General features: G+C 42.3%; 1 protein-coding gene across 1 annotated transcript in view; it reads right to left on the bottom strand.

Moving 5' to 3' along the window:
• Nucleotides 1-19894, bottom strand: part of Cntnap2 (contactin associated protein 2) — a 1597185-nt gene that overhangs the window by 158297 nt on the left and 1418994 nt on the right. Inside the window, exon 17 of the mRNA XM_048340407.1 lies at nucleotides 19225-19443. Within this exon, the coding sequence (XP_048196364.1) occupies nucleotides 19225-19443 (219 nt within the window). The remainder of the gene's footprint in view (nucleotides 1-19224; nucleotides 19444-19894) is intronic.

Here is a 19894-nt window from a genome sequence, read left to right as displayed (position 1 = left end):
TCTCTTTTTAAACCCAAGCCTTGTACCTGCTCTTACTGGGCACGGCATTGATTTAAATAGCTATACTCCAGGGAGCATTTTATTTTATTATTTTAAAATAAAACATTGAGTCCTGGATTCATTGAAGACAGTCCAATGCCTTTTTTGGATCAAAGCTATGAGATAGTAGAAGGCAAAAGAAGTGATTAAAAACAAGTGCTTTGAAGAAGTTCCCATTTTACCATCTGTCTGCCTGCCCGGCTTCACACCTCTGTGCTGAGGAGAATTATGGCCCCTGTCTGATTTTGGAAGACTTTCAAACCTGTCATCACTCTTTATATTTTAGAGTTTCAATCTGGTTTCTTTCATTTTAACCATCATGGCTTTTGTACTTACAGTATGGGTTTTCTGAAAGACCTTCTACATAAAGGCATAGGCATTTGAATTTTACCTACTAATCAACTTAGACAAATATATCTTATCAAAATAGGGAAACACTTTACAACATTGTTTCTAGTTATCCTCCCCTTTTTTTTGCTTGATTATCAATATACTACTTATGCATTGTGGAAGCCATTAACCTGCCAATAATCAAAATGCAAAAGAGAAGTGTGATATTATTCAGATACAAAATACTTCTATTTTTAGGGAACAAACTTTTCTATGTTCATCTATGTCCCATTTCTTTGGACAACAATACACACATTCTCACATTGGCTTTTTGTATTAATGCATCATGAAATGTTTCCCAAGTAATATAAGCACAACCAGAACATCTAGTTTAATATTTGCACAGCTTCCGCTTTTGTGAAGGCACCATTGCTTGTTTTGCTCCTCCATTACTGTGGACTTGAACGTTTTTTCCAATTTTTGTTTTGTATGATAGTGTACTAATATGCTCCCCACATATATATGTATATTAAAAACCTGGCCTACTTATCTAGGTTTTTGTTAAAGTTAATCCCTTAGAAATAATTAATTATACTTCCCATTATATGTTTTCCTGGGCACAAAGACATAAACATTTTGAAGACATTTGAAATAAGTTTTCCTCTGAAAAGAACAGACCAATCTATATTTCACCAGTGGAATAAAATAACCACTTCCTCCATATCAGTTCTGACACTGAGCCATAGTCGCTTGAATTTATGTCAGTTCAACTGAATGAAAGGACAAAGAGTTTGTTATTTTAATTTACCTACTGAGAGTCAGATCCTTTTTATATTTTCTCCATTCTGTGTGTGTGTGTGTGTGTGTGTGTGTGTGTGTGCGCGCACGCGCGCATGTGCTGGTACTGGGGATTGAACTCACATCCAGGGTGCTGTCTCTTCGCCTTTTTCTCTCAAGGCTGGCACCGTACCACTTGAACCACACTTTCATTTCTGGCTTTTAGGTACTCAATTGGAGATCACAGTCTCAGTTTGGCTTTAAACTCAGTCCTTAGATCTCATGGTATAACTAGGATTACAGGATTGAGCTTCCAGAGGCTGGCTTATATTTTTATTTTTAATTGATGATTTATGTTCTGGTTTGGAAAGGGGATTAGAGATGGTATATTTCTTACTAATAACTTTTATAGTTATATCTGTCATGTTTATATCATTTAACTTACATATGGTGCTTCCTTTTTCCATCTGAGGTTTCAATTGGTTAAATCCATTTGAACAATTTTTGCCTTTGATATGAGACTTATAAAGATATTCTCTAATCTAAATTAATATTATTGTTCAGCTATATTTTCATTTTTTTTTTTGCCAGTCCTGGGGCTTGAACTCAGGGCCTGAGCACTGTCCCTGGCTTCTTTTTGCTCAAGGCTAGCACTCTACCACTTGAGCCACAGCGCCACTTTCAGCTTTTTCTATATATGTGGTGCTGAGGAATTGAACCCAGGGCTTCATGTATACTAGGTGAGCACTTTACCACTAGGCCACATTCCCAGCCCTCTTCTACTATTTTTGAGATTTTACTTCTTTAGGTCCTTTTTGTTAGTTTTGTTTTGTTCTTATTGGTTGTAGAACATGGCCTTGGGGGCTGGCCACTATCCCTGAGCTCTTTTAGTGAAGGCTAACGCGCTACCACTTTGAGCCACAGCTCTCCTGCTGGTTTTCTGGTGGTTAACTGGAGAGAAGAGTCTCACACACTTTCTTGCCTAGGCTGGCTTTGAACCTTGAGCCTCTGCTCTCAGCCTCCTGAATAGCTAGGATTATAGGCGTGAGCCACCATCACCTGGCTTCTCTAGGTCTTTAAAAAATAATCTTTAAGGAGTTGTATAAAGAAGTTGCCATTCAACAAAGCAGTTAATGAATACAATGCATCTTGATCAGTGTCACGGCTTTTAACGTTCTCATCCCTCCCTCCCACCCTATCCCTTCCCTTACTGTTGTTCATTTTGTAGGATATACATCGAATTCTTAACTGCATTCTCCCTACCCCACCTTGTTTTAATAGGAAAATAATTTTTACTTAATGGATCCTCAGCAATGGCAGAGGTTGGAGAGATCTTAAAAGGATTCTTTAAATGAATGTTAATTTGACATGGAACAGAAATTTTAAGAGAGCCACTTAGCAGAGCGAATAAATCCAGATTAGATCATGTCTTGATTCTATCATTAAGACATAAACTTAGCATGGTCTGGTGAATAGCACAGTATATGTATAGTGTATGTATTTATGTCTCCCGAGTGTGCTCATTCTGTAGGGATGATGGGTAGCAGCCCAGTTTCCGTGCTACCTGTCTCTGTCTTAGCTCCTTTTGGGGCTCTACATCTCTATCTGCCTGCCTCCTCTGTGTTTGTGTATTCCTCTCAAGGAGCATCGTTGACTGCTTTAGTCGAGTGGTTTTCATCACATGGCTGAATCTCTCTCAACACCACACTTCCCACCCAGAACAAAGGGGGCAGGACTGGGTGACATTTCAGTTCTTACAGTTCTAAATTGGTCTTGCCCATGATTTATGAAGTTTCCGCTTCCCTTTGCATCTCCCTCTTTGTATTTCAGAAAATGATGCTCAGTTTCTCTTAAATTTCTTTTTCTTTCTTGTGATACATATCTCTGTCTCTGCCCCTGTCTGTCTGTCTGTCTGTCTCTCTCTCTCTTTGCCAGTCTAGGACTTGAACTCAGGGCATGGATGCTGTCCCTGAATTTCTTTGGTTCAAGGCAAAGTGCTCTACTACTTGAGCCACAGCTCTACTTCCGGTTTTCGGGTGGTAAATTGGAGATAAGAGTCTCACAGACGTTCCTGCCTGGGCTGGCTTTGGATCATGATCCTCAGATCTCAGCCTTCTATGTAACTAGGATTACAGGTGTGAGCTCCAGTGCCTGGCTTTTTTTCCTTAAAAAAAAAAACCACAACTAACCACAATATATGGTTATAGTGTAATTTGTATTTGTTCCATTCACTAAGCTATATAAAGTTTTTAACCTTCTCTTCTTAATTTATAAAGCAGGTGAATAGAATGCCATTGCTCTCAAAACTAAATAAGTTAAGCTATTTTCTTCCTTAGATGGCTCCTGGTTTGTTTCAATGGATCAGTGAGCTGGAAAGTACTTTTTCTGATCTACTTGATAAGAAGTAAAATCTTTTATCCCGAAAATGGTCTTTACTTATTATGCAAGAGATGTTAATGCACCAGAACCAGTGAAAGTTATTTGAGTCCAACTTATTGCCTTGTAGAAATCTTTCTCAGTGCCAAATGTCAGAAGTTTAAATTATAGGTCCTCAAGCAAAAATGCTACTTAACCTTTGTTAATTAGAAAACCAACATATTGTCATCGGAGAGAGCCCCCTGCCATGCATGGGCGTCACACGCATTAGTCATACCTGTGGTAATTACCCAAGGTGAGATGTGGCTTTAATTTGGATATCATTTTTTTTCATGTGAAATGCTATGCAAGTGTTGCAATTAAAGATTAATTATGAAAATGCCATAACTACCCATAATGATGAATACCACCACCAAATACATGGAAGATTGGGGCAAAATAGTCAGATATTGTACTAAAGGAAAGGGTGACAGCATTTATCAGGGGGAATTGTTAAATAAAAACAAACACTGTTCTCAAACTTAGACTTAGTATTCTTAAGAGCTAAGTTCAATCACAGGACAATTTTAAGAGTGATGGTTCACACCCTTGGACCTGACCCTTTAAAAAAATGTTTTGTTCCTTTATCTCATCCCCATGAAAAGCTTGTGTCCTTGTAGATCATATGGTCTTGTCCTCGTAGATCATATGATCTTGCAGAGGGTGGGGTTGGAGAACTTTAACAATAAACTCAATAAGTAAACCAAATCTTCCATGAGTTAGAAGGGGGCAACTATTATGGGAGAGATAATCAAGGGGAGTTCAGTGGGCTCTGGAGTTGGAGAGAGGAGGTTGGGACTCTGAGTAGGGCAGTTAGGATAGGCCCCACGGACAGAAGGAGGACAGAGGATCACCTTCAAGAAGAGAGGGCTCCACGTCAAGGAGGGAAAGGGGGGCTGCCCTGCAGGTGAGGAAGAAGTGGGGAGGGGAAGGAGACAAGATGGCAGGGGTTGTAGGATGCTCTCTCCTTATTGGTTCTGTGTTCCCTGGCCGTGTGATCTTTCAAGGTCTTCCTTGGAGCTCAGTCTCCTTGCATGTAACATCAGTAGACACAACATACATCTTACAGGGACTCATTCGTTGCAAGTAACTAGGCACTGCTTTCGTTCTGAAGGTTGTCAATTAGAAGCCTGAAATCTCTGGATAAGCTGAGAACCCCAGAATGGGATGGCGGAAGGAGTTAAAGGAAACTGGTCCTCATTCTTCCACACAGAGCAGTGTGACTGACAAGCACCAATAGGTGATGTTTCTCTCAACTCGATATCAAAAGGCATACATGGAATGAAGCCTTTTATATTGGTCTTGGAGAACCACATTTTCAGATAATGTTCCTGAGTGCTTATTCATAATTTCATTCAATAGCATGGAAATTTTTAGTTGATTGTTGCCACATGGATCTTCTTATGTCCTCAGAGGAAAAGAACATGCAGTGGACATAACTGCTAACTATTAAACTAGGAAATTTCAAAGCAAAGACAGAAGGAATCCCAAGTTTCCAAGAGCAGAAAATGTTTTCAGGCATTTAAATGTGAATTCTTCTGCAATGAGGATGGAGCTAAGACGTTCTGGAGGTAAAACAAACAGGAGAAAACAGTAGCAATCTCAAAAAGTAAAATCATATTAGCTATACCAGGCATGATTCCATAATTTCACACATCGTGGAGCTAAGTATCTCAGAGATAAGTATTATGGTGATCTCTATTTTATAGACGAGGACATTGAGATCAGAGGAGTTAACGTGTTCAGTGTTCCAGTGCTGGATTCAGCGTGGCCAGGCCATGTCAGCCTGTACAGCACCTATTCTGTGGCTGCATCTGCACGTGGAGGTCGGCGTCTGAGGAAGCTTGCTCTTCTCCTACATCTGATATGGGGGTGCATAGGTATGGAAAATACCGACAGATTGATTAATATTTGAGCAAAATTGGTGGTGCTAGGAGGACTCGGCAAAACTCTGACAACCAACCCTCATGAATGCATGGGCTCTCCATGGCCAAGAGGGCAGAGAAAAAGAGGAGAAGCCTGGTCACTGAGAAGGCAAACAGGGAGTCAGCAAAGAGGCTGAGAGAACAGAATATTTTGAGGTTGGGATTTCAAGGATGATGTTAAGTTATACAGAAAGTCCAAGAAAAAAAAATAAGATAGTACAAGGCTATTGAATTTGCTTCTGTTGGAGACAGACACTTCAATGCAGTAATGAGATATTACCAAGGATAGGGGGTAATGAGAGAATATGCCTAGCTATAGCTAAACCATTGACATGAGTCCATCAAAGCAGAAGATGGCTGCCCGGCCCTGAGTGGGAATGAGGACTTTGAAGTGATGTGTATGTGTTGGTGAGTGAGGGATGTGCAAGGTGGAAAGGTGGGAACAGGTTGAGACAGATAGAAGATTAGAAGTTCCACGTCCTGAGGCAAATGTTTCTTTCCCATACCAATTCTGTAGCTACATCTACAGCAGAGAGATGGACAACAGTAGGGAAGGAATTTGGTAATCTCAAGAGAATAAAGCTGAGCTCAGAGGAAAACATGCTCTGACCTCTGAGGACAGCAGGCGCCATGAAAGGTAAGCAACACTGAGGCTCCTGTAGCAGCAGAGAGAGAACCAATGAGGGCACAGCAGAGAAAGTAACATTAGCATAGCAGACATCTTAATTACCGTAGTGACAAGAAGTTGCAACAGTAGCATAATGATACCTTCATGCTACTGAAAACATGGGTCAATGAGGAGGAGTTACTGTGAATAGGAGTTGGTTGGAGATACTGAAATAAAATACATTATAATTATTGAAATAAAGATGGCCTTGGAGGGGTTGAATGGCAATATAGGTATAGAACTGAAGAACATGTTCAGTGGTTTGGAGTAATGAGTCAAAAGCTCTCCTGAAAGGTCATAGGAAAGGGCAAAGAATGAACAAACTATGGAGGGTACAGGTAGAAGTGTCACCATGTGCATTATGACAACCACAGGAAAAAAGGAGAAAAGTAGGAAGCCCAGCTAAGGAACTGCTTGAAGAAATAATAATCTAGAATGTTCTAGAATAAGCAATCTACATAGAAGGAGCTTACACAGTCTTTTTTTTTTTTTTTTTTTGGGCCAGTCCTGGGGCTTAGACTCAGGGCCTGAGCACTGTCCCTGGCTTTGTTTTGCTCAAGGTTAGCACTCTGCCACTTGAGCCACAGCGCCACTTCTGGCCATTTTCCGTATATGTGGTGCTGGGGAATTGAACCCAGGGCCTCATGTATATGAGGCAGGCACTCTTGCCACTAGGCCATATCCCCAGCCCCTTACACAGTCTTAAATGGTGTAGATTAGAAAAAGCAAAACAAGGTCTTCAGAGGTAATCTGTGGATCTTAACCCGAGACACCTCACAGAAAGCCACCTGCAGGACTCAGTTCATGAGAACCTGGGTGGAGATTGCCTCACCAACATATAAAAAGATTCCAATTTCCTTCAAGTAGGAAGGTAGGGAAATCTTCAGTAGTATTAGTACCAATAAGACTGTGGTCAAGAGAAATAAGTGGTATTTTCATATTACATTGCAGCTGATGATTTAAAAAAATCCTTGTCATGATGATTAATTTGAATTTATGGTAGTTATTAAACTTGACACTAGCTATTGGTATTTGAAGCACCTAATACCAAAACAATGCATATAACTACTCTATATTACTAGAAATCTGGTGTTTTTCTATAATTTGAGAATTTGATTTCACTTATATTTGACTTATTTTCTAAATTCTTATGTTGTGTTTAATCGTGTGGGACATTCTTGGAGACAGACATAGGCCTTTCCAGATTGACAAAGAGACTCATGGTCTCCAGAGGCCTCCAAGCCCTTGTCAGAAAGCTGAAATTAGCCATGTTTCTGTTCCTGAAAACTTTCAGAGATTAAAAACTTGAATACTAATGCAACTAAGTCAAACATCTCAATGGCAACATTGGCTTAATATCTTCAAGGTGTTGATCTCAACATGGGAACCAGTAAAGATATTTGTAGTCAGCAAGGACTCTGGAAGATTCATCCAGGAAGTTTTTTTTTTTTTAAATTAATTAATTGGTTAAGTTTTGCAGTGCTGGGGATCAAACCAAGTAAAAAGGGAAATGAATCTGGGACTCTAGCAAGAATACTCAATGTACATATGTGATAACGGAAGTGGGAAATGTGAGATGGATGGGGAGATGAGAGGGAACAGATAGGATGGGGGAGAATGGAGGAAGAGGTGACTGAATGAAGGCACTGGACACTTAGATGCACATGTTAAGCTGTAACTCCCAGGTAAAACCTTTTGAAGTTCCAACAACAATAACTCCATGGGAGCTCAAATAGTATAATTTCTTTTAGAAAGACTAAGTCAAAGCCCAACAAAATCTACACCAGGAAATGGGTATGTCCAAGAGAGGGGGCGGGACCAAGAGGCGAGAAGTAGATGAATGAAAGGAAGAAAAGGGAGAGAATGTAGTCAAGAATTCCTTGTATTTACCGAGAAACTGAGAAAAAAAGGGAAGGGGTGGGTCAAAGGTGGGTGAGAATGTTGAAAGGGCTGACACTGATCAAGATGTATTGCATTCATAAATTGCTTTGTTAAGTGGAACCTCCTCTATACAACTACTTAAAGATAATAAAAGATTGAAAAAAAGAAGGTATGGGAAGTAAGATCAAGTAAAATGAGACACTTAACTATTTGTGTATCATAAGTACTTGTGAATAACTGTATTTGTAATATTCTACAATTGAAACTATAGATACTATCAGCATGGCAGGTGTGGTGTAGTCTTTTGTTGGGGTTCATTCAGCCTTATAGACCTCAGGTTAAGGGCATTGGAGAGCGCACCCGAGACGCCGCCCTTCCCCCAGCCCTGGGGAATGCGGAAGCAGGCCACAATTCTCTGGGTCCAGAACCAGAAGAACCAGCTTTGCAAACAGCCCCCAACTTTCTTGCCAGCCCATGCGCCCCCAGTCTCTCCCTGGCATGGTGCTTTCGAGTGACGTTAGCTCATGAGGGGGTCATATGGTAAACTCGTAGCCTATCAGTGTCCTGGCCAATCGCCTTCTCTCTTCTCTTCCTATCATTAGTCCTTGCCCCCACCTTAATAAATCAGATAGCTCTTGAAGCTTCTTCGAGACCTGCGTATGCTTGGCTTTCTTTACTGGTAAGGAGGTAAGCGTTCTCATTAGGCCGCGTGCACGTGAGGTCAGTGCTGACTCCCCCACTCCACCCTGGCCTTACCTGCGGGTTGGGTGACCAGGGGAGAGGGTGAGAAAGGGAGCTGTGAGAAGCATAGCAGAGCCTTAGTCCCCACGCCAGGGGAGGCAACCCGAGCCCGACAGTCTTTAAAGGTTGGGACAAGAGCATCAAGGGTTCAAGACTACCCTGGATCACATAGCAAGACCCTACCTTGCACACAAACCAACCAACCAACACAAAAAGCACAAGCAAGAGTTTTTTAGTACATTAGGTGTGGCTGCCAGAGAAATGAAGGTAGAACGTCCAACTTTCCTCTCAGTACTGAGTAATGTTCAATTTCTTAATGGAAAATAGATTGCGAGGCAAACAGAACATAGTAAATAAAAATACATGAAGAGAAAAGCAAAAATAAAAATGACAACTGTAGTTTTTAATCAATGAATAATGACATTTTCAAATTGGATTTTTCCAAGATTCAGCAATATGGTACTTAAGAGACACATTTAGACAAAAATCACAAATGCCTAGACAATAAATACCAGGCAAATAATTACTACAAAGGCTTGCATGGTGGTTTCCAGAGCAAAAACCAAATGATAAGATGAAAGAAATTACAGAGAATAAAGATGGAAATTACATAATGGAATAGGAATAATAAATTGAAAAGATCACAGATGCCTTGAACTAGCAAAATATTTTGTATTGCACACAAATACCCTGGGTGGAACTATTGTTAGAAATTCAGTGGAGTAAAATTTGAGTTGATCACCAGAAACTGGTAGGTTAAGAGCAGCATCTATTGAAGTTGGGCATCCAGATAACCAGTAAATCAGTAATTATCACACACACACACACGAAACTCATGCCACTACACTTGGCTCTATAATCTTTTTCTGTATGGCAGTTTACATTTATTATCATGAAGTTTTATGGAGCCATTTTTGGAAGAATAAAAAAACCGTCCTAAATTATTTAATAAACTCGATGACTTTTCCCCCCATATTGACACCAAAACCAGCCCCTTTACATGCAATGTTTTCTCTGGGTCAGAGCATTCCAGTCTCTGTTAGAAGATTACAGTGGAAATTCAGATCTGCTGGAGCTTTGATTCCATGGCCCATGAGTTCCTCATTCTAAGTTCAGGATATTCCTCTAGCTGTCTCTATACACGCAACCTCTGCCTTGGAAATGACGAGCTCAGCTGTCTGTGGACATGGGTAGTTGAGATTCAGGAAAGGTTTAGAGAATACTGTCAATTTGATTGTGTTTGGAGCATATGAGAACAAAAGAGGAGTAAAACACATGCCCACCGTTATTTGGTTCATTTGTGAAAACTCTTAGCTCCCTGGAAAATGGAGAGCAGACATGGCAAAAGTTGATCGAGTTTTGATCACTGAAGAGTGAAGGGGAGGAGACTCACATGGCCATGCCCAGGAGGGGAGTGCCATCCTGGCCTGTAGTTTGCAGTTCTGTGGAGCAGGGTGCGAAGGACTCAGGCCGCAGCCTGGCAGAGTTTGGTGAACAAAGGCTAGGTTAAAAAAGGAATATCAACATTGGTAATCTCCCTGAACAGCTACAAAGGTGTGAGAAACATTTAATGGAAGGCTTCTTCAATTTATCTGCATTTGTGCTTTGATACAGTTAATTGGTCATTTAGTTATTTTCTCACTTGAGTTTATCTAGCAAGCCATTTAATTCATTTGGCTTATAGCAATGGTTTCTAATCATGCCATCATTTCCTGTCTCTATGTAGGAGTGCAGTTACTCAGGAGCCAGGCAGCAACTTGGCCTTAAGGTCTCAGCTACTGCCAAACAGGAAAGACCTCAGTTTGATATCAGAGAGATTGAAAACTATATTCATTCAAGGTCTAGACTAATCTAAGAAGCTGTCTTTCATAGTATTTTGACTTTTAACTTTTTGTTTGGGCTTTGATTAGGTTAGTCTATGAGACTTAATGAAAAGGATATTTCCAGAGATGGTAAATATCACTTTGTTTTTGGTGCTGCTCTTGGGGCTTGAGCTCAAGGCCTGGGTGCTGTCCCTGAGCTCTTTTGTTCAAGCCTAGCACTCTACCATTGAGCTGTTGTGCCAAGTCGCAAAATGACCACCAAGAAGGCCACCGAGACTCAGACGTTCCGAAATGCAAAAGCAAGGCAAGGCTTTATTTAAGCAAGCTGCAACTCGGGCCACGTCCTACTCACCGACACAGTGGAGGTTAGGAGGAAGCCCTGAGCTGTGATTACACAGGGCTTATAAAGGCAAAAAACAAAGTTACAACAATCAGGTGTTCAAGCAAGCAAGATTAGGACACAGGTACAAATCTGATTGGCTCAGGGTTTGAGGCATTTTGGGGGCAGTCAGAGTTAAGCATTTCCAGCGGTTAGAGTTCTAGACTGGCTGGACCCTAATAAGCTTGTTCTGGGTTTGCTCACAGGGCCTGCTTATCTCAGGTTCACGTGGTAAAGTGGGGTCTGACTTCAAAGTCTGGCACTTCAGAGCCATAGCTCCACTTCTGGCTTTTTATTGGTTAGTTGGAGATAAGAGTCACACAGACTTTCCTGCCCTGGCTGCATTCAAAGCACGATGCACATATCTCAGACTCCTGAATATTAAGGATTACAGGTGTGAGCCACTTTGCTTGGCCAAAGATTACATTTTAAGACAAAAAATTGAGGAAAGATTGTATAGAAAAATACCTTCTTGCTTTAGAGATAGGATTATCTGGTTTTCTTCCTTTTTTTTTTTTAAAAACATAATGATGTTTTCTTTTTCTGGAATTACTCATATAAAAATGCATTCAATTAACAAACATGCAACAGCTTCTGGTAAGAAGTTACTAGTTAGGTAACAAGGAAAGTAATAATGACTACCTCGTAGAGCAATGATAACCTTGTATCCTTGCTTTCTGTCTAGAAGGGATGATCTAGTTTTGATATGAGTATTAACTCAGTGAAGTAATAATATCAACACATTCATATTCATATTCATTCACTCACTCATTCAGTTGTTAACTCGGCAAATATTCACTGCTGCCCAGCCAATACTATAGGGTCAGTTGGACCCCATAACTCTAGGTCTCAGCTGCTAGGTACTCTATCTTCAAGTCCTAAGGAGAGCTGAGAATGGTGAATGACTGCACTGCAGAGACTGGGTGGTCTAGCTAAGGGTGTTACAGTACTAAGATGGGACAATGAGAGGAAGAAGCCTTGGTGATAACCACAGCAGTATCTCACATAGGTGAAATGCCAGTGCAAATGCTACAAAGAAGAAACAAGCTTGGTATAGGCAAGCAAAATCTCCTGGTGGTGAGGATCAGTTAGGAACTATTTGCAATGGTAATCTTGATGAGGGCAGGGCTTGTGACCACAGAGGACAGTATAACGTAGAGGCAGAGTCACACAGCTTACTATTGGCTTCTGAGTAATGAGGCAGAGAGAAAAAGGAAAGGACAGAAGAAATTCAAAGAGATTGAATTTTGGAGCCAGAGCAAAAATGGTAGATGGCGCTGCTGTTTATAAAGAGGAGGAAGAACGGTGGGGGAGCAGACTTGAGGTCCGCAACAAGGATTATTTCCTGCCATTGTCTTCTGAGATTGCCACAAGGTACCTGAAGTAAGATCCTAAGTAGACAGTTAAGTAAATGGAGCTGGAGTTCCCAAGATAAGTGACGTCTAGAGATTTCAGGGTCACTGGTCTGTAAATTCCAGCAAAAACTGCTGGCCATGCATCTGGCCAGTGAGGTGGGAGGAAAAGCAGGAGAGCATTGTGCCCTATAACCCAAAGAAGGCAAGATTTCCAAGGAACGTGCATGGAATGCTGCTCAAAGACAAGGGCTAGGAGACCAGAAGAATGTGATTCAGACTTGAGGTCCACATTAACTTTGATAATCTTTGTAAAGGTTTTTTTTTATTTATCACAAGAGCTAGAAAGAGAAAAGGAAAGGAAGGAGAGGAGAGAAGAAGAAGAAGGAAGAATAAGATATGTATAGACATATCGTATTTTCTATATTGTAAACACTCAAGTGGGGAGTTTCATTTCTGATGAAGAGAGAAGTGCTTTTGCATGAAACTCTCTTACTAATCCATCTCTGAGTGTGACAGCAAAACTCTCGCTATCAAAGATGCATGGAGACACTGGGCTTCAAAGAAAACCTGCCAGGCTGACTTGTGCCTGACCTCCATGCCCTGCCTCGTACATTCTTCTACCATGGACGCCATTGCTGAGAGCATTGATTCCTGGGGGGGGTGGGGTGGGGTGGGCAGTGGGGTGTGCAAATGTCTGTTAGGATGGGTTCTTTGATGCATTGTCAGATGTTCACTACACAGCTATCTATCCAGACATTCAAAAGGTCACCCAAGCCACAGTCTGAGCTCAGTCCCTCACGTGGACTGCCCAAGAGAGCTAAAACATCCTGACTCAACTTTCACATTGACTGAACTTGAAGCAGACTTCTTCCTGACCTCTTTTTTAAGACCATTTCCTTTAGAAAACTTGCACAGTAAATACTACTTCATTCTCTGCCCCTGGAGATGTAAAACTATTTTAAGTCTTTTGACCCACTCTTTGCAATGTAGACATTGAAGCAGGTGGTACCTTATCTCCCAGTCTCCATGGGAGAGCTGGCTCTGACTTCCTCAGGCTGTCTTGCCCTGAATTGTAAAATTACCTAGACTCAGGAAGATGAGAGTAAATGAAGATGGAGTAAATCTAATTAGCAAACACAGCCTGTGATCTCTCCTATCCTAACTCTTCAAGAACTTCCCCAGGTGTATTGTAACACACTCCAAGCCAATCAACTACCACAGACAACTCTCCTGTTGGTGGCTGCAGTGTGTGTAACCTCAGACTGAGCTTTGGTCTGGTCTGATTGTAATGGCATTGAGTGAAGTCCTCCTACCTGTCCATCTCTGTCCAGTGCAACCTTTGCTTTGCCATATGAATGGGTAAGTACCGAGTCTCTGGATTCAATATCTTATCCCTTGCTAGCTTACATGACCTTGCGCTAGCTTCTTTTTTTCATTTCCATAAATAGTATTTTATATGAACAGAGAAGCATTGTGTCTTTGTGTTCCTCCCATAAGAGTATCCTTTGGTCTCACTGTGTGTGAATATTTACTGTTTGATATAGTTTATCATTAGCTTCACTTCTTAGCCAGTGCAAATTAAGCAGGAACTAACAGTAGTATATATTTTCTCAGGTTTCTGGTGTGGATTAAATGAGGTAAAGCTTGCAATACACTTGACTAAAGGTATCACCCTGGGCCTACTACACAGTCCTCTTGCTGTTCTTGTGGTAGGCTTGTTGGTAAACAGGAGCAAGCACATATTTTTGGTTATATTTCTGATCATTTAATTGTATTGCTTTTTATGCATGAGAAATGCCCATTCTGTTTATCCACAGTTGGAGCATACTCCATGACTAGCATTCCCTTTCCTTTCTTTGCCATGTTGACTTTCTCTCAGTGCTCCCAGTCACGCGGCATTTCAGATGGCACTGAACTTACCCATCCACGATTTTGGAATTCAGAAGGTTTGAAGAACAGCTGACTAAACAAGCCATGTTATTGAGTTGGAAGAAACTGGGATCTTTCATGGGGCTGCTGGCCAAGCTTAGCTCAGGGAACGGTTCCAGACTCTCATCTCCATTTGCTTGGAAGTCCATTTAATAAATCTCCACATCCCCCCAGACTCAGGCTGCCACACAGGGGAGGAAGGTCAAATAGATAAACTGTCAGAGAAGGAGGGAGCCTCTTTCCTTAAGACAGGGGTTCCCAGTGAGTCTCCATTTGGGAGATAGAAGAAGGATGTTGAATGGATAAATCTTCACTCCTTTGGGCTACGTCTAGCACATGTGGCACAGACTTTATCCTCCAGGAGATTACAGAAGCTCTCCAAGCCAAGTGAGCGCTCAGAGCCCAAGCATTTGTCCTTCGCTGAGATGACCTAGCCTTCTCTCTTGAGCTAGATGTCTTCCCAGAGCTTTCTGAAGCAACCTGGCATCGTTGAACTCTGGCTTCCTCCTTAAATGACATCCCACAAGAGTGTCACATGCTCCTCCCTGTGTCTAGCTGGCTGTAAATGGACCCTGTCCTAGCATCTGCCCTGAAGGGCCGACTTGTTTTTATCTGCTTAGCTCCCTTCTATGGCTCATGCTGACCAACTCCCAGCCCTGCCCTGGGACAGCAGCCAGGCTTTTTGGCTGTGGACCTAACAGACACCTTCTTTCTCACAGGCTGCCACCAAGACCCTCGCTGCCAGGACTCTACAGCGGCTCTGGCACATCACTGTGCCCGAGAGCTTGGCTCAGGCCAGCCTGGCGTCACTCATGCTTAGTTAGTGAGCACAAGCATGTTTGCTGTTCTCCATATCCCAAGAAAAATCTGGCCCATGGCTATGCTGGAGGACTGGGGTCTGAGCACCCAGGCTGGCGGAGGGACCAGATCACCGTGCGGTACACGGGGGTCCACAGCCCATCCAGCGAGCTCGTGCATATGCTCATGCCTCATTTTGGATCAAAAATGGAACACAAAAGTTTCCTCCGCCATTCAGAACACCAGCCACTGCCTTTCCCCCCTTCTTGTGTCAGTTTTAATTTTGAGACAGATCTGTTACTTCTCGATTATACCAGAATCATAGCTGGATGGTGATCACAGCCAAATGACCGGGGCTACCGCTTTCTGGATGACAACTTCTAATTTCATTTTTAGATGTAGAATGAAAACAGTATTTTCCTGGTTCATTTGGAGAAGGAGGTGGGCGTGGTGGAGGCCGGCCTGTCCTGGAAGCCACTCTGTGTGCAAAGCCGTGATCTCTCTTCAGCCCAATGCAGCCCTCAGTTGTGTCAAAGCTCTTCCTTCTCTGCAGCACGCTCGTGGAGCTTCCGGGCAGCTCTGTCCGTGGCGCAGCTGCCGTGGGGTGCTGGTGTGTGGTGGACTTTCTGATGACTTTGTGCTGGTCTTGAGGCTTGAACTCAGGGCCTGGGTGCTGTCCCTCAGCTTTTGTTTGTGCTCAAGGCCAGTGCTAGTCTACCACTTGAAACACAGCCATACTTTGGGCTTCTTGGTGATGAATCGGAAGAGTCTCCTGGGCTTTCTTTCCCAGGCTGGATACGAACCATGATCCTCAGATCTCAGCCTCTGGAGTAGCTAAGATTATAGCCTCTAGTGTCCAGCTTCAAGTCATTATTTTGAGAAGGAAGAGAGATGCCATTTGGAGGGTGTTTCTTTAGGAGGAGAGGAGTGTTAGATAGAGGAGGAAGGGACTAAAAAGCAGAGGATATGAAGAAAATAAATGAGGATTTCTTTTACTCATTGTAAATGAGTAATGTGCCGAGTGCTTTGAATGGAATGCCTTATTTAATCCCAAGACACAGGTACTCTATAGCAGTTTAGCACAGAAACGTGGAGAGATGTGTCAGTGGTCTCCACGTTGGAGATGGTGGGGATGGGATTCAAAGCCTGTGTTGACCGGGAAACTGGTTCACTTGGCAGCCCAGGTTGGGTCTCATTCAGCCATGAGTCAGCCCGTCATCAGAGTGTCTGAAGCTCAGGGAAATTTGGGTGGCTGTAACTCTTTTACTAGGCAGATGGGGAAACAGACTCAATGAGGTGATAGTATTTGCTTAGAAATGATGCTATTGTTAGAGTTGAGCTGAGACAAAGACCCCAGTTGCTTGCATACTTAGCAGCTTTATTGAGGTCATGGTGATGGCTTCAGAGCTATTGAACTTTTGTTGTTCTAGAAATTAAGCTCCAAACCAGTTATTCTGGGGTAGACTTCTATTGCAGAACAACATCTGTCAGGTAGCTTACCTAGTTTTTGTTTGGGAGACATGAACCCTGACCACTTCTCAGATAGCAAGGAATTATAAACTTAAGACTTACCCTTTATTATCAAATGGAGAGAAGTTACTGACTCATCAAATCAGCCCACTGTCTGGAAACTTCTCTCTTCAAGGTTATCAACTGACTTCTCAATTGCTGAATTCTAAAAACATTTTTTTTTTCTGGTTTTCTGCTTTTGCTTTAAAAAAATTGTGGTCTTTGATATTATTTGCGCCAGCCTAGTCATAACCTCCTCTTCTCCTGTGCTGGTACCTTCTCTAACTTTCCTGTATTCCCTCTTTCCATTCCTCTTCATTCTTCTTTCTGAGATGTGCCTTTTCTCCACATTCCTTACATTCCCTGTACTGGAGAATTCTGACTTCAGTTCTCTTCTTTCTTTTAACAAGTGACCCTTTGGTAATCTTTTATTTTTTGGCAGTTCTGGGATTTTGGACTCAGGGCCTTGTGCTTGGTAGGCTGGTGCTTTACACTTAAGCCACATCTCCAACTTGACTTTTGCTGGTTCTCTGGAGACAGAACCTAACCTACCAGATTTTCTGCCAAGATGGGCCTTCAACCATAGTCCTCTAGAACTCAGTCTTCAGAATGGCTAGGCATTGGTGCCAGGCTTCAGGTCATTTTCTTTAAATGAACAAACATTCCTTCCAAGATTATAATAAATACTATTCTTATCCCTTTTAATTTAATAATCCTAGTAGGACTTTTTGAGTTCTTCCTGGTGACTGCTATAAGTGGGCAGAGGCAGAAAGGTATAAAGCCTAAGTTGGTTCTCTGTGTGAGGGACAAAACCAGGAAAATGAGAAGCTGAGCCAAGTAGAGACCTGTTGTGATGCAAACCCAGTACATCTGGCCTATTTTTTTTTCTTTTTTCTTTTGGACAGTCCTGGGGCTTGGACTCAGGGCCTGAGCACTGTTCCTGGCTTCTCCTTGCTCAAGGCTAGCACTCTGCCACTTGAGCCACAGAGCCACTTCTGGCCATTTCCTATATATGTGGTGCTGGGGAATCAAACCCAGGGCTTCATGTATACAAGGGGAGCACTCTTGCCACTAGGCCATATTCCCAGCCCCCATCCGGGCTATTCTTCATCAGTAGAATGTAGGGAGGAACTTGTCACATGGTATTTGCAAGCAAGACATATGGATGAACTGAATTTATTCACCATGCTCAGCAGGAAGCAACGAACCTGATGTTTAGCTAATATAAAATAACGTGCCATTTTGTGACCTATCGCTTGAGGAAAGGATTAGCAAGGGCTGGGTTTCCATTGAGATTGGGTAATATTTTGTTTCAAACATTGTCATTCTTTCCACCCCCCCTGGAAAGTATGGTTGATAACAAGTTAAGTCCCTTTTCAAGGCTCACCGAGTAGCACCTTGCTCCTGTAATCTGCTCACCTCACATGAGAGGAGTGATTATCTAATTTTATCTTTCTTCTCTAATGTTTGTCAAGTATACCAGTACAGCAATGAAAGGGACCATGGGGACTGGCTCTTGTTAGCATTAATTGACCCTTGGTGAGGCTCTACCACAAGGGTAGAGCTCAGCTGGCAGGTGTAATGAATTGAAAAGCAACTAGGTCACAACTAGTTTTTGCTTGGTAGGAGACCGACACAGTTGAGTGAATTGATCAATGAACACTCAGAAACTCAGAGAGGGACTTGAAGGTGCTGTGTATCTGCAAAGTCCTTCAAACTTACTTTCTTTTTGTTCAATGGAGGAAAAGTTTCTAATTTCCTAAAATATGAATAGAATTAGAACAATCAACGCTCCATAGCAGAAGATATTGTCTTGGAGTTGTTTTAGGTCATGGGGCTAGATCCAGTTCGTTTACAGGCTGATTTTGTGCAATGTTTCAAAGACCTCTTTTGAGTACTGAAGGACACTATATACCAGGCAAGGTCTAAATCCTTCTCTGCCTTGGAGGATGGATGAAGAAAAGAAAGAGTTTCTATTGAGCATTTCAGGCAGATCTGAACTTGGCTCATTTTCTTCCTATTTCCTTTCCTCCTCCATCTTTGTCATTTGAAACAAACGTGAACTTGGAGAGCCCACCCCTCTCCCTGTGTCCCTTGGTCCTTTTCTTCCTTTCCTTCCCTTTCCACAGTTTTAGGTGTTTGGAATGATCAAACAATTCCACATAGAATTTAAAAGCATAAACCTAAAGTTGAAGATATCAGAATTCTGAGAGACATCCCAGCTGAGAACCATGAGACTTTCCTGAAGTATTTTCCTCATTCCATTCTGTCTTGGAAATGAGAAGCATAGACACTGAAAAGTCCCATTCAAAATCCTCCATAGACTTCCTTTTGTTTGTCATTGTGAAGTGTGTGTGTGTGTGTGTGTGTGTGTGTGTGTGTGTATCTGAGGTTTAAACTCAGGGTCTGGGTGCTGTCCTTTAGATATTTTTAAGGCTGGCACTCTGCCACTTGAGTCACAGCTCCATTTCTGGCTTTTTGCTGGTTAATTGGAGACAAGAGTCTCATGGACTTGCCTGGGCTATCTTCAAACCATGATCCTCAGATCTCAGCCTCTGAGTAGCTAGGATTATAGGTGTCAGCCACCAGCACCCAACTTATTGTGAAGGTTCCTAGAGCTAACAAAGCCAAGTAGCCACTGCCTTCCTTGACTCACCAACAAACAGCTGGCTGTAGAGTTCCAGGCGGGTGTGACCTTCTGTGGGGGCCTTGCGGATCTGCTGGGGCAGCCGATCCACCTGCAGGCTGGCCTGCTTGACATTCCTCTCTGCCGTGACACGGTGCCACTGGTCATCGTTGAGCGGGGAGGGTGACCTCACCACAATCTCCACCGGCCCATTTCCCACATCAAATGAAAAGGCCACTTCTGTGGCAGCTGCAAGAACAGAAAGCAAGAGAAATACATGAGCACATTTCTTGCAGGTACCAAATGTCAATGAATTCTAGAGGAAGACAGCAGGGGGAGTAAGGAATCCAACCCAGAACCTTGTTACAAAACTCCATGGCACAAAAACATCGGAGGAAGTTCTGAGAACCTTGACTCCATTGCTTCCCATTACTAACCAAGGGCAGGAAAATAATTTTTTTTTAAAAAATTGCAGGTCTGAGTGTGACATAGGCCTTTATTTTCTTACATTTGATCTTTAGAAGCCAACATTGACTTTAGCATCATTGACTCTTTCCAGACAAGGAAACAGAGAAGTTAAACTGATAGTAAGATACTTTGTTAAATATTATAATTGGCGAGTTATAGAGACAGGATCTGAACCTCTCAGTCTGTCAGATTTCAGGGCTTGAGGGCCTTTGACTCCACGCATACCTGACCT

This window comes from Perognathus longimembris, chromosome 2, assembly GCF_023159225.1.
Source record: "Perognathus longimembris pacificus isolate PPM17 chromosome 2, ASM2315922v1, whole genome shotgun sequence".
Taxonomy (NCBI): Eukaryota; Metazoa; Chordata; class Mammalia; order Rodentia; family Heteromyidae; genus Perognathus; species Perognathus longimembris.
Note: the sequence above shows the minus strand (reverse complement) of the source record. Positions and strands in the feature narration are given on the sequence as shown.